The 12,746-nt window shown below is 59.4% G+C and overlaps 1 protein-coding gene across 5 annotated transcripts in view; it reads left to right on the forward strand.

Annotated features, from left to right (window-relative positions):
* The window catches only part of DIS3L2 (DIS3 like 3'-5' exoribonuclease 2), a 361,295-nt gene extending 348,759 nt beyond the window's left edge, over positions 1 to 12,536 (forward strand). For 4 of the 5 annotated variants that reach the window (XM_025001739.2, XM_059874524.1, XM_025001735.2 and 1 more), the window contains exons 15-21: positions 58 to 241; positions 958 to 1,044; positions 4,203 to 4,350; positions 4,680 to 4,810; positions 4,980 to 5,084; positions 6,738 to 6,839; positions 7,489 to 12,536. In XM_025001739.2, coding sequence (XP_024857507.1) covers positions 58 to 241; positions 958 to 1,044; positions 4,203 to 4,350; positions 4,680 to 4,810; positions 4,980 to 5,084; positions 6,738 to 6,839; positions 7,489 to 7,641 — 910 coding nt within the window. In that variant the 3' untranslated portion in view covers positions 7,642 to 12,536. The remainder of the gene's footprint in view (positions 1 to 57; positions 242 to 957; positions 1,045 to 4,202; positions 4,351 to 4,679; positions 4,811 to 4,979; positions 5,085 to 6,737; positions 6,840 to 7,488) is intronic. The other variant, NM_001192506.1, reaches the window with a different exon arrangement.
* The last annotated feature ends 210 nt before the right edge of the window (positions 12,537 to 12,746 follow it).

Below are 12,746 nucleotides of genomic sequence, written 5' to 3' on the forward strand. Positions count from 1 at the left end.
AACCGAGAAGCGAGAAAGAATGACCCCCCCACGTTCCCACCCCACCCCCCGCTGCAGGCTCGTGGAGGAGTTCATGCTTTTGGCTAACATGGCCGTGGCCCACAAGATCCACCGCGCCTTCCCTGAGCAAGCCCTGCTGCGGCGGCACCCCCCACCCCAGACCAAGATGCTCAATGACCTGGTGGAATTCTGTGACCAGATGGGGCTGCCCATGGACTTCAGCTCTGCAGGCGCCCTCAACGTGAGTGCTGGGAACATGGGGGCTGGGGAGGCCCTGCTGGGGAAAGCAGGAGGCAGGCCAGGAAGCCAGGGTTCAGCAGCCAACTGCATCCCACCAGGGTCCCTTGCCCTTCAGCCCGGTCTCCCCTGCAAGGGAGACAAAAGGCCCTGGGGACAAGGCCTTCATCTTGCAGGGCCTGGCGGGGAGCCCAGGAGACTGAGGGGGTGCCCTCAGGCCTAGCTGTGGGCAGGGGTCCTGTGGGCAGGAATGGGCTGAGCTCAGGCTCTCTCAGGGCACCAGGATTGGTGGAAACCAGAGGCTGTTTTTCATGGGGGGCTTTCAGATACCCACCCCCCAAGAACTGAGCATCACATGACTCAGGAATCCATGGCCTCTGCCCTGATTCCACAGCAGGGGGACCGGCCCCATCTGCTCTGGGCCTGGGGTGCCCGAGGTCAGACAGGAAGCCAGTCTGTCCAGGCCAGCCAGCCAGATGTGGAAAGACTTCCCTCGAGCCAGGACCCTCAAGGCAGGCCCAGCCTGGGACACAGGCTGGGGGCTGCTGGCCGTCCCCCACCCCACCAACAAACCCCTGCAGGCCACCCGTGGCCATCTGAGCAGGGCTGGGGCCCTCGGCTGGTCTTTCCTCCCAGAGCCAGGTCTCAGGTGATCAGCAGGGGACAGGGCCTCCGAGCCTCTCTCCCCAGGCCTGACTGCGTTTCACGTGGTTCTTCTAGAAAAGTCTGACCGAAATGTTCGGAGATGACAAGTACTCCCTGGCCCGGAAGGAGGTGCTCACCAACATGTGCTCCCGGCCCATGCAGGTAAGGCAGGGCCGGTCCTCCATCCACCCCGCCTCCCGCCCCGGGAGCACACAGGACCTCTCCGGGCTTGGAGAACCTGAGGGGAGGTGTGGGGAGAGGGGCGATGTGGGGAGGATGCCCCCTGGGAAGCATCCAGAACAGGTGGCCCCTGGGCTCCCTACCACCCCTGGCTCCGACTTGCCAACCTGTCCTGCTCAAGGGCCCCTTGTCTGGGCCTCAGAGGAGCCAATTGAGCCTTACTTCTCCCCCTGCACAGCCCCTGGGGCTCTGTTTCCTGACAGCAGGAGGGGAGCCAGCCCAGGCATCCCCCCCTCAAGACTCCAGGGCCTGGTCCCCACAGATCAGACCAGCTTGGGCTCAAATGCGGCCTAGTCAGCAACTCATGGGCAGATGGGGACCTGGGGCAGGAAAGTGTGTTGGTCTCCCTGAGTCCTCAGCCCCCACTGTGGCTTGGGGACCCCAGCCAGAGAAGTCTCCTTGTCCCAGATGACCATGAGAGAAGGAATCAGGCATGGGGCTCTGTCTGCAGCTGGAAGACAGGCTGGCCACCCAGGAGGTAGACAGTGGGCTGGCTTCTGGCCACCAGTTTCAGCCCTCCAAGGCTGAGCTTGGAGGCCCTGGGGGGCCAAGCATTTTGGGAAGGACCCCTACCCCCTGGCCCCCAGTGCCCTGTCTGGTCAGCAAGTGCTGCCAGTGTGAACAGGAGCAGTGGTGGGCCCAGGGCAGCCTAGGGGTGCTGTCCAGAGGCTCCATCACTGGGCAGATCCAGTCTGTCCACAAGAACCTCAGCAGCTCACAGTTGACTTCTGAGGCCTCTGGCGCTGCCAGGAATGGGACCATCAGATCCATTTGGGTCTGGTCGGAGAAGGACCCCTACCCCCTGGCTTCCGTCTATGGGGTCGCACAGAGTCAGACACGACTGAAGCGACTTAGCAGCAGCAGCAGCCATAACCCTGCCCCCACTCACAAATGTCTGCCCCACACCGGGCACCATAAAGCACCCCCCACCACCAATGGAGAGGGAGGGCGTGCATCTCTGGCCACTGGGCTTGACACCACAAACGAGGCCAGTGGGGACCCCATTTCCTCCACCAGCCTCTGGAAGCCACTCACCCTCAAGGTGAACCCAGCCCTGAAGCTCCAAGGGAAGGGGTCCCGTCCTCAGTCACCCAGAGCCTGACAAAGACCAGACTCACCCTGGCCTCGCCTGCAGTGACCTCAGAGACCAGCCTTGGCCTGGGATCTGATCTCAGGGAGGGACCAGAGAGACCAGGGTGCCTGGTCCTCTGTCTCTGCCCCATTTCTGGGTCCTCATCCATCTCACCCTGCCCAGAGACACCCCCACTGCCCAGGAAGGGGGCCAGGGCCCTCCGTCCTCCTCACCCAGCTCATCTGGGGACCTGGGCCACTGCTGATGACAAAGGCCAAACGTGGCTCTCGGGGGAGGCGGCTCCCACCTCCCTCGTTGACTCACCCCAGATGTAACCAGGGCCCAGGGGGACCAGAAGGGAAGCAGAGCTGGGCAGCAGAGCAGGTCTGCTCCAGCTGCGTCCTGGCTTCCAGGACCTTCGATCACAGAGTAAGTGGAGCTGGCTGTGCGTTTGTCCCAACACACAGGAGGGTATGAGAGACTGTGAGGGTGTGAGTGTGAGGCAAGGGAGGGAGCGAGTGAACACACGTGGGTGTGACTGAGTTCCTGGCCGAGAAGCCTGGTCACTGGCTCCCGAGCATCATGGGTACCCTCCAGGGACCGTGGCCCAGGCTATCAGCACAGCTGCACCATGGGAGCCGGGCTGTTTGCTGTTTCCCCACCAACACTCAGTGTCTCCCCCTGAGCCTCAGGCCTAACTCCTGCCCTACAGGAGGCCCTTCTGACCTCAGCACTCAGGGTCTTGGTCTCAAGACAGGTTGTTAGAGACAAGAAGGGCCAAGGTTGGGAGGCTGACCAACTGCTGCCTCCCTTGGCTAACGAAAGGTCAAGCCTTGGGGGCACAGGGGTGCCAGGGTGCAGGCGTGGCCGTCAGCAGGTCAGGAGTCAGGGCCAGAGGGCTGGAGGTTGGTGAGTCATGACCCAGGAGTCAGGGCCAGGGCCAGAGAGGACAAGCCAGGCACGTGTTTTGCTCTGGGTAGGGGCATCCTGGACCTTCTCTCCTACTTTGCACTCTGGCCACATGGGGCCATCGGGCTTGTGTCCTGATGAAGGACACTTCTGGCCCCTGGCCCGGCATGGCCATGGTTTCCCACATAGCCACCCCCAGCCCCGTCCTAGGGAGAGGCAACCAGAACTGTTCCTTCCTTCTGGGTCCTGGCAGTAACAGCCCCTAAAACCCAGCAGTGAGCTCCTGTGCACGAGGATGGGTCCAGCTCCTCCCTGAAGTCCTCTGACTTCAGCCCGTGGTCCCCCTGCCCTTCTCCCCACCTCCCCGAGGGCTTGCACAGCTGCTCCCCCAGGACTCTGAGAGAGGAGGCCTTTCAACATCTTAAGGGTTCCTAGCAAGAAGCACTGGAGAAGGCAATGGCACCCCACTCCAGTACTCTTGCCTGGAAAATCCCATGGATGGAGGAGCCTGGTGGGCTGCAGTCCATGGGGTCACTAAGAGTCGGACAGGACTGAGCGACTTCACTTTCACTTTTCACTTTCATGCATTGGAGAAGGAAATGGCAACCCACTCCAGTGTTCTTTCCTGGAGAATCCCAGGGATGGGGGAGCCTGGTGGGCTGTCGTCTATGGGGTCACACAGAGTCCAACACGACTGAAGTGACTTAGCAACAGCAGCAGCAAGAAGCACACATCCTTCCCCCGCCACCCCCCACCCCAGTGACTCCACTTCCAATCCCCAGCAGAGGGGTCTAGGTAAGCCCCACACTGGGCCTCAGCAGGAAAGGGGTGAGGGCCCCCATGACTCCAGTCAGCCCCATGGCAACCCCAAGGATAACCACCACCACTCCACCCCCACCCCCACCCCCCTGCCTCACATGGAACAGTCCCTGGTCTCTGCAGGCCTCCCCAGCTTTGTTCAGCTGTCCACAGCCTGCAGGTGGGCCCATGCCCCCAGCGCCCCTCCTGGTGAGTCTCCCAGGCTTGCAGAGTATACCGGGCGCCAACCTGGTCCGGCCCAGCCCTGAGGTTCCCCCCCGTTTCTCCCCCCACCCCCCAGATGGCTGTGTACTTCTGCTCAGGAGCTCTGCGGGACCCAGCCCAGTTCCGCCACTACGCCCTCAATGTGCCGCTCTACACGCACTTCACCTCCCCGATCCGCCGTTTCGCGGATGTCCTGGTTCACCGCCTTCTGGCCAGTGCGCTGGGTAAGGGGGCAACCCGGGGGGGCGATGCCAGCCATGCCCAGAGTGGGTGCCTGGCGGCTAGAGACCACATGCCATCCCTGGGGAGGCCTTGCTGGGTGGGGTGGGCACCCTGAGCCGCAGGGCAGCCTGTGCCCAGAACCTCTCCCTATGAGCACATGCTCGGGGTCCCAGGGCCCTGACCGTGGCCACACCCCGTTCTTGGCCCTCCTGAGCCCAGCACAGGCAGGCCTCACTCCGCCTGGGCCAGTGGCACTGTGCCACTGCTCCCCGCACCTTGACTGGTGCACAGAGGGCGCCCTCCCATCAACCCCAGACCATGCTCTGTCCAGGCTACCGGGAGCTTCCAGACGTGGAGCCCGACTCCCTGCAGAAGCAGGCCGACCACTGCAATGACCGCCGCATGGCGTCCAAGCGCGTGCAGGAGCTCAGCACCGGCCTCTTCTTCGCCATTCTGGTCAGGGTGAGGCCACCAGCTGTCCCCACCCCTTTCCCTCCCTGCGCCCTACCACCCCGCCTGGCGCCTACACAAGAAGTCCCCCTGGGAGTCTGGGCCCTTTAGCAGCTGGGGTGGACCCCGGGGAAACGCCGCATTCCTTGGCCGAGCCCTGGCTGGAGCCCTGCCCCCGCAGGAGAGTGGCCCCCTGGAGTCAGAAGCCATGGTGATGGGCGTCCTGAACCAAGCCTTCGACGTGCTGGTGCTGCGCTATGGGGTGCAGAAGCGCGTCTACTGTAACGTGAGTGCCGGGCTCCTGGGGAGTCGGGATGCTCTGGGCCCCAGGGAGGAGTCGGGATGCTCTGGGCTGATTGAGGATGCTCTGGGCCCCAGAGGGGTCGGGATGCTCTGGGCTGATTGAGGATGCTCTGGGCCCCAGGGAGGAGTCGGGATGCTCTGGGCTGATTGAGGATGCTCTGGGCCCCAGAGGGGTCGGGATGCTCTGGGCTGATTGAGGATGTTCTGGGCCCCAGGGAGGAGTCAGGATGCTGTGGGCTGAATCAGGATGCTCTGGGCCCCAGGGGAGTCAGGATGGGAGGGCAGAGGGAGCACCAAGCTGTGTCCACTCAGCACACTTCCTTCCTACCTGCCTGTCCCTGTTCCCGCTGCGGGTCTACTTCGTTTTCCCAGCATCTGCTGTGGTCTCGGCCCAGGGACAGCCCTTATTAGACTCAGGAGCAGGCAGGATGGGAGCCTAGGCCGAGCCCCCATCCCTGTCCACATGAGGTGGTGACACTGACCTCACTTACCTGTGGCAGCACCAAGTCCACCGAATGGGCCTACTGAGACACCCAGGGGTCCTGCCTGGGGCCAGGGGGCCAGGTCAAAGGTCGGCCTTGGGCCTCTTTCCCAAGGACTCGAGCAACCAGAGACCAGGTCCGTCCCAAACCAGTGTAGGCTGCAGGGAAGGCAGGTTTAGGAGACATTTTTTTTTAAGGAACATGAGAAAAGGAAAGATCAGAGAGAATGGCCCGAGGCCACTCTGGAAGCTGTGTCTCCTGAAAAGAAGGAAGAGGCCAGCCTTTGTCTCTGTCCCGCTCTGGGGGCACTCTGTTTGAGATTCTTTCTGAGGGTAGTTGGTGCCGGTCCAAGGCCACCTGAGGAACCTGTTCTAGCAGACCTCTGACCCCGGCTGTGATTTCCTGACACCCAGAGCACTTTGGGGAGTGCAGAGCCCAGCATGGAGTGTGGAATAAACACAGTATAAATAGAATGGACTAAAGCAGGGAGACAACATGGAGTCCAACAGGAATCAAGTCGGGCTCCTGTTGGGAATTCCCCTGGCTGTCCAGTGGTTAGGGCTCTGCACTTTCATTACTGAAGGCAAGGGTTCGATCCCCAGTCAGGGAACGAAGGTCCCACAAGCTGCACGATGCAGCCAGGAAAAACACTGGGCTCTTGTCCTGAAGTTCATCGACACAATGGGATTCAGGTCTCGGTTGTCTCTGCTCACAGCCCAGCCCCTCCTCTGTCTGTGCTAACAGACCCAGGCTGGGAGGGGTGGCGGCCCTCCAGCCCCAGGTGCCCGGTCCACCTCCACTTGCATGAACAGTCCCTGATGAGGTGGACAGGGCTGCCACCTGCCCCAGCAATACACGGAGCCCCCAGCCCCTCCCCGCCCCTGCCCCTTGGCGAAGGTGGCCTCCCGGAAGTGCGCCAGAGGCAAGAGGCGAAGGTTGGGGGGTCCTCCCCCATCAAAGGTCAAGCAGCCCAGAGCCGGGCGGCAGGGCGGAGAGCTCCATCACGGGTCAGTCAGAGGTGGGCCAAGGCGGGGACTGCTTCCAAGCACTGGGGGGAGAGGAGACCTTGCAGGGTCAGAGGTTAAGAGGTGGTGCCTGGAGCCTGAGTCCTGAGGCACAGGCTTGTGCACCGCCCCTGCCCCCCCCACACACAGATGCTGCCCCTGCGGTCCCACCATTTCCAGAAGGTGGGCAAGAAGCCGGAGCTGACACTAGTCTGGGAGCCCGAGGACTTGGAACAGGAGCCAGTACAGCAGGTGAGGCGAGGGTGGGGCTGCCTTCCCAGATCTGCGCCGCATCCCCGTCTGCCCAGCTCTTTGGCGAGCCCCCTCCTGCCTCATGGGGTATCCTCTTCAGGGCTCCCCTCCTAGGTCCCCCTGCCCCCACCCTGCACCCAGCTCCCCTCAACCCTGGGTGGGAACTCAGGTTCCCCCCTTCCCCACCCTGTGGGCCCGGCCTCCTGGGATCGCCACTCTGGGGAGAGGCCGGGCCTCCACCTGCCCCTCTAAAGCAGGGGGTCCTCAGCTTTGGGGTCCTTTCGAGACTCTGATGAACGCTGTGTAGACCTCCTACCCAGGAGGACAGATTTCACCTACAGCGGGCCTCAGAGGCCAGACCCAGATGGTGAAGTTTTCTCCCTGGCACTGCGCAGCCTCCACTAGGCGTCGCACACAGCAGCATCGGGCTCCTTCCCTTCTCACCAGGACCCCACGGCCTCCTCAGTCCTTGAACAAGCACGGCTTACTGACGGGCCCGTGGAGGCCGAGACAGGCAGGGCCAGGGCCCCTGGGGCCCAGCCGGGTGGACTGGCAGAGCTGGGCTTTGCCTGAAGCCCCAGCCCCAGCCCCTGCTGTGCCCCTGGCCGGGCCCTCCCCAGTCACCCTGCCGGGCCCTTCTCACCCTCAGGTCATCACCATCTTCAACCTGGTGGAGGTGGTGCTGCAGGCAGAGGCCACCGCCCTCAAGTACAGTGCTGTCCTGAAGAGACCGGGCACCGAGGGCCTCCTAGACCCGCAGGACCAGCTGGGGTGTGGTAACCACAAGGAGGAGCAAGACTGAAGCCACCAGCCTGGCCACACCCCTCTCCACCCCTGCCCCTCCGCCCCTGCTGGTTTTTAGGAATAGGACCTTTTGACACCAACAGGGATTTTTTTTTTAATTTGGTTTTTAACAACTCAGGGTTTTGTTTTTATTTTTTCATCCTGTTCTATTTCTGCAGTGCAGTTTTTAAGCTGGAGTGGGTAGAGGGTGGGGCTGGCCGGACGGAAGGCTGAGGTGCTCAGCCTCCCAGAGCTAGACCCGGTCCTCCCGGAGGCCAGCCCCCCTTCTGCCCGGTTACCCACTGCCCGCCCCTGCCCAGGAAACCGGGGGTTTTCAGCAAATCAGTGTCGTGGAATAAAATCAAGTGTGAAGTGCTGTCTGGTGTGTGGGGCAGCTGGGTGCCCCTTAGACCCAGGACGTGGGGCCTGGCCTGGCTCCACCCCTCATGGCTCAGCCAGGGCGGCCACCCTCAGGAATCTCCCATCAGGTCCAGGAAGATTCACGGAGCTGGCCGCATGGCAGATGGATGCCAGGGCATCAGTCTGGCTGATTAGAAATGGAATTAGAATGCCAGACAGCAAGCGCACCCATCTCCCTGTGTCCATCCCCACCCCCCACTTCCTGCACCCCATGGCCTCAGAGAGGGGCCGGGATCCTGTGACACCCCCACTGCCAAGGCCGGGGCTCTGGAAGGGAAATAGGTGAGGTCTGGTGGTTTGGTGATGGGTGAAGGGGTTTCTGCAGCCCGGGCAGCCTGACTGAGAGCCCGAGGGTGAGACATCTCCACCTGCCCCCCACACCCTGCCCGGGGGGATCAGCCCCCTCTCCTCCAGGTGTCCCCGAGGGCCACCCACAGAGCCTGGGACCCGAGGGCAGAGGAGAGCCTCCTCGGAGGGACACCCTCAGGGCAGAGCTGGGTCAGCGTGCTGGGTGGGTCCAGGGCAGCATGGCCCCAGGCTGGACACCCTTCCTCATGGCCCCAGAGCCCCGGACCCCGGTGAAGCGTAGCCAGCTTGGTCAGCAGGCAAGGTGTTTGCTGCCTGGACTTGCCGGGGAGGCAGAGACTGGCCTCGCCCTGATGGGCCCAGAGCTGAGGGACCCGTAGCAACCCTAGCACCTCCTCCCATTTACAGAAGGGGAGCCGAACCCAGAAAGGGGGCAGGTCTCCAGCCAGGCCCAGAATTCGGCACCTGCCCGCCCCACACCCCTGGCCTGAAGGTCCAGAGCAAGTGGCCCAGTGCTCTTACTGCCTGACTGCAGCCGTGTCCTTCATCCACATCTGCTCAGATGGCAGGTGTCGTGGACACCACCCGAGTGCCGTGCGCTGGGGACACACCCCCAGGCTCAGGAGAGAGACGGCCATTGTGGCCCCTCACTTGGGGTTAGGGGGCTGTAGATAAAGGCGGTGACGAGACACAAAGCTTGTCAAAGAGACTTCCTGGTGGTACAGTGGATAGGTACAGATTCCTGGTCCAAGAAGATCCCACATGCCACAGAGCAGCTAGGCCCGCCAGCCACAACTCCTAAGCCCACATGCTGCAGCTCCTGAAGCCCGTGCACTCTGGGGACGGTGCTCCCAACACAGAGTAGCCCTGCTCGCAGCAACTAGAGAAAGCCCTCGCAGCAGTGAAGACCCAAGACAGCAAAAAAAAAAACTGTCTAAAAGGAAGCCTGTCATTCCTTCAGCTGCCCCAGAGCACCTGCATGTCTCCTCAGGGACCCACCTCAGGGCACTGCGGGCAGGGACGTGTAGATGCAAAGGATGTCACCGCAGGACAAGGTTCTAGTGAGGTTCAGAGGCTGAGGTGTGTGTTTCTAGCCAAGAAGGGGTGGCGCTCAGAGAAAGAAAGCGCCGGCCCCTGGCCTGCGTGTGTGAAGGAGCTGAGACTCCAAACTTTCTGACATGAGCCATGAAGGGCAGGGGTCACCAGGGTCAGAGGGTGCCCAGAGGACGGGCAAGGAGACGCTGGTGAGGTAGGAACAGGTAGGTCCCCACGGGCCACCTTCACCAGCCCGAGAGCTTGACTCTATGCTAAAGGCCGTCAGAGTCAGGGGAGGATCTCATCGGGGCTGTGACGTGATGTGACCTTTGTCCTTCACTCGTTTGTCAACAACCGTTGAGAGCCTCCCTGTGCTCATGTCCTTGGGGAGCGTGGGGTTGGGAGGGGAAGTCGTTTCTAGAGTGGCAGGTGGTGAGTGTGGTGTGGACGGCGGGCGAGGAAAACCAGCGCTGAGGAGGGGGCATGTGTGGCTGAGATGCCCAGGAGCTGCCTGGGGCCACTTGTGGGCACCCCTTAAGGCCGGAGTGGGCTTGGTCAGTGAAGGGGGCCTCTGGGGCTGTCTCCCCAGTGGACTCATGTCTTTGTGGGACCTGCTCCCCAGCTTCTAGCCCATTCCTCCCACCTTCTCAGGTTACTAGGAGGCACCATTCTGTACCATGACATCTCTGATGGGACTCCAATGGAGTGGACACCTGGCCCATTCTGGGGGTCTCCTAACTAGAATTGGGGGAAGGGGTCAGTCTCTCCCCAGGATGGTATGCTGCAAGATACAGAAGCCTGGGTTTCCAGAAAGTCACTGTGAAGGAAGCAGTGGACCCCAGGAGGTAGGGAAGCGGCTCAGAGAAGGGAGACCGAGAGCCACGGAGGCACTGGGTTTCCACCCCGGGAGACCTGGAGGACCGCCATGTGGGGGGCTTCTCTACCGTCTGGTGGTTCACCCACCACCAGGAGCCTTCCCGTCAATTCCCTTCCCCCGAAGCTGCTTCACATTAGGTTTTTTTTCTTCGCAATCAAGATAGGAATATTCTTAAAGCCTCAGGATGTTACCAAAGGGAACTTAGCTCCCCTCTCCCAGTTCAGTTAGTTCAGTTCAGCCGCTCAGTCATGTCTGACTCTCCGACCCCAGGGACTGCAGCATGCCAGGCCTCCCTGTCCATCACCAACTCCCGGAGCTTACTCAAACTCACGTCCATCAAGTCGGTGGTGTCATCCAACCATCTCATCCTCTGTCGTCCCCTTCTCCTGCTTTCAATGTTTCCCAGCATCAGGGTCTTTTCAAATGAGTCAGTTCTTCACATCAGGTGGCCAAAGTATTGGAACTTCAGCTTCAGCATCATTCCTTCCAATGGATATTCAAGACTGATTTCCTTTAGGATGGACTGGTTTGATCTCCTTGCAGTCCAAAGGACTCAAGAGTCTTCTCCAGTGCCACAGTTCAAAAGCGTCAATTCTTCAGCACTCAACTTTCTTTATACCAGCGAGCAGCAAAGCCCATCTACTGACATTGCTTGTGGGGAAGCAAAGTTTTTTGCAGGTGCCAAACAAGGAGGAAGGGCAACTCATACTCAAAAGACCCATACTCCATGATGGCTTTCAGGGGAGGGTTTTAAAGGCAACATCAGGAGTGAGGGTCTGAGGTGCATGATCTGCTCATGGACCTTCTTCTGATTGGCTGGTGGTCCAGGTGCTGTTTTGGGAATCTCAGTTATCAACCTCCTGGTTCCAGGCAGTCTGGGGTCTGACTGCTTGGAGTCAGCATGTGGTCACCATCCTCCACCTGGGCAGGGGCGGGTAGCAGGCAGGCTTCATTCCTGCAGAACAACTCAGAGATTTGTGTCAGGTTGTTAGGTATAACCTTGAGGAGGAACTAGGTGTTCTGTGACTGTTGTTTAAGCTCGTCTTACTTTTCTGTTTTTAAAATTTTATTTATTTGGCTGCACCAAGTCTTAGTTGTGGCATGAGGGAAAATCAGTTGAGGCATGCGGGATCTACTTCCCTGACTAGGGATCGAACTCCAGCCCTCTGCATTCAGAGTGTGGCGTGTTAACCACTGGACCACCAGGGAAATCCCTAGGCACTTCTTACTTTCCTTGCTTGACTGCTTCCTCTGTTTCCACATTCCCTCGCCTGTCTAGTTAGTAACTGCTTGAGCCTGTTCTTTGGAACTCAAGGAAGGCCTAGGAGACTTTACTCCTACAAACAAGAAATGGGGGACACAGTGGGGCTTTTGTACCCAGAAAGACTTCACAGGGTCCAGCTCAGTTTCAGTTCCCGTTTCCTTTGATCCTCTGCAATCCTGAGGGGAACGGGGACAGAACGAGAAAAGGAATAAAGGACTCGGGTGGGGAGGTTCGTCATAAACACGGCCGAGGAACTCAGTTTCAGGGGGCCTCGGTTTCTGGAAGCTGCCTGTTCTGACCCCATGTCCAGTCCAGCCACCCTGGCTAATGGTTCCCAGAGTAAACCCAAGCTACTCCCTCTAAGTCCCGCCCAAGTCTCAAGTTTGTGATCGAATTAACTGTTGTTCTTCCTCAAGGCTGTTTTGGTTTGTGACACAACCATCAACCGCAGAATATCAATAAATGTAGTTTCACATTGAAAAATGGGGATTCCCTGGTGGCTTGGTGGTAAAGAGTCAGCCTGCCAATGCAGAAGACGCCAGTTTGATCCCTGGTCCAGAAAGATCCCACAAACCACGGAACAACTAAGTCCGTGCACACGAACCACTGAGCCTGTGCTATAGAGAACGGAAGCCGAAACTGCTGAAGCCCGCTCCCCCTAGAGCCGGTCCTCAACAAGAGAAGCCACTGCAGTGGGAAACCCAGGCATGTCAACGAGAGAGTTGCCCCTGCTTGTCACGACTAGAGAAAAAGCTGGCAACAGCGAAGACCCAGCACAGCCAAGAATAAATAAATAAATTTTTAAATTGAAAAATATATAATTTAGAAACAGTGGTAAATATCAAAACTAAAACCCAACAGAGGGGAAACTGGTTGCCTCGGAGATGGGGAAAGGCAGTGGGGGAGACAGGAACCTGCTGCTTTGCTTTATTGTAACAAACCTTGTGGAGCTTTGTGATATGTCAAACTACATTAATGTATAACTTGGATAAAAATTAAAGCTAAAACTCAATTTTTTTTTTCCTTTTTTGGGTTTCTTTTTCCTTAGCAGAAATGGACCTACAATGGGTTTAAAAGGTTTCTTGTACACTCAGCAAGGGGTGTATTAAACAGTCCATTATTCCAGTAACTAAGATAAAATTCTTGCTGACAGGATACCTGGTATTGCCACTTGGCTAAAATGCTGCCTAAGGTCTTTCATTTAAAGATTCAGGTGACAGTC

The sequence above is a fragment of the Bos taurus genome, chromosome 2, assembly GCF_002263795.3.
Source record: "Bos taurus isolate L1 Dominette 01449 registration number 42190680 breed Hereford chromosome 2, ARS-UCD2.0, whole genome shotgun sequence".
Classification (NCBI taxonomy): domain Eukaryota; kingdom Metazoa; phylum Chordata; class Mammalia; order Artiodactyla; family Bovidae; genus Bos; species Bos taurus.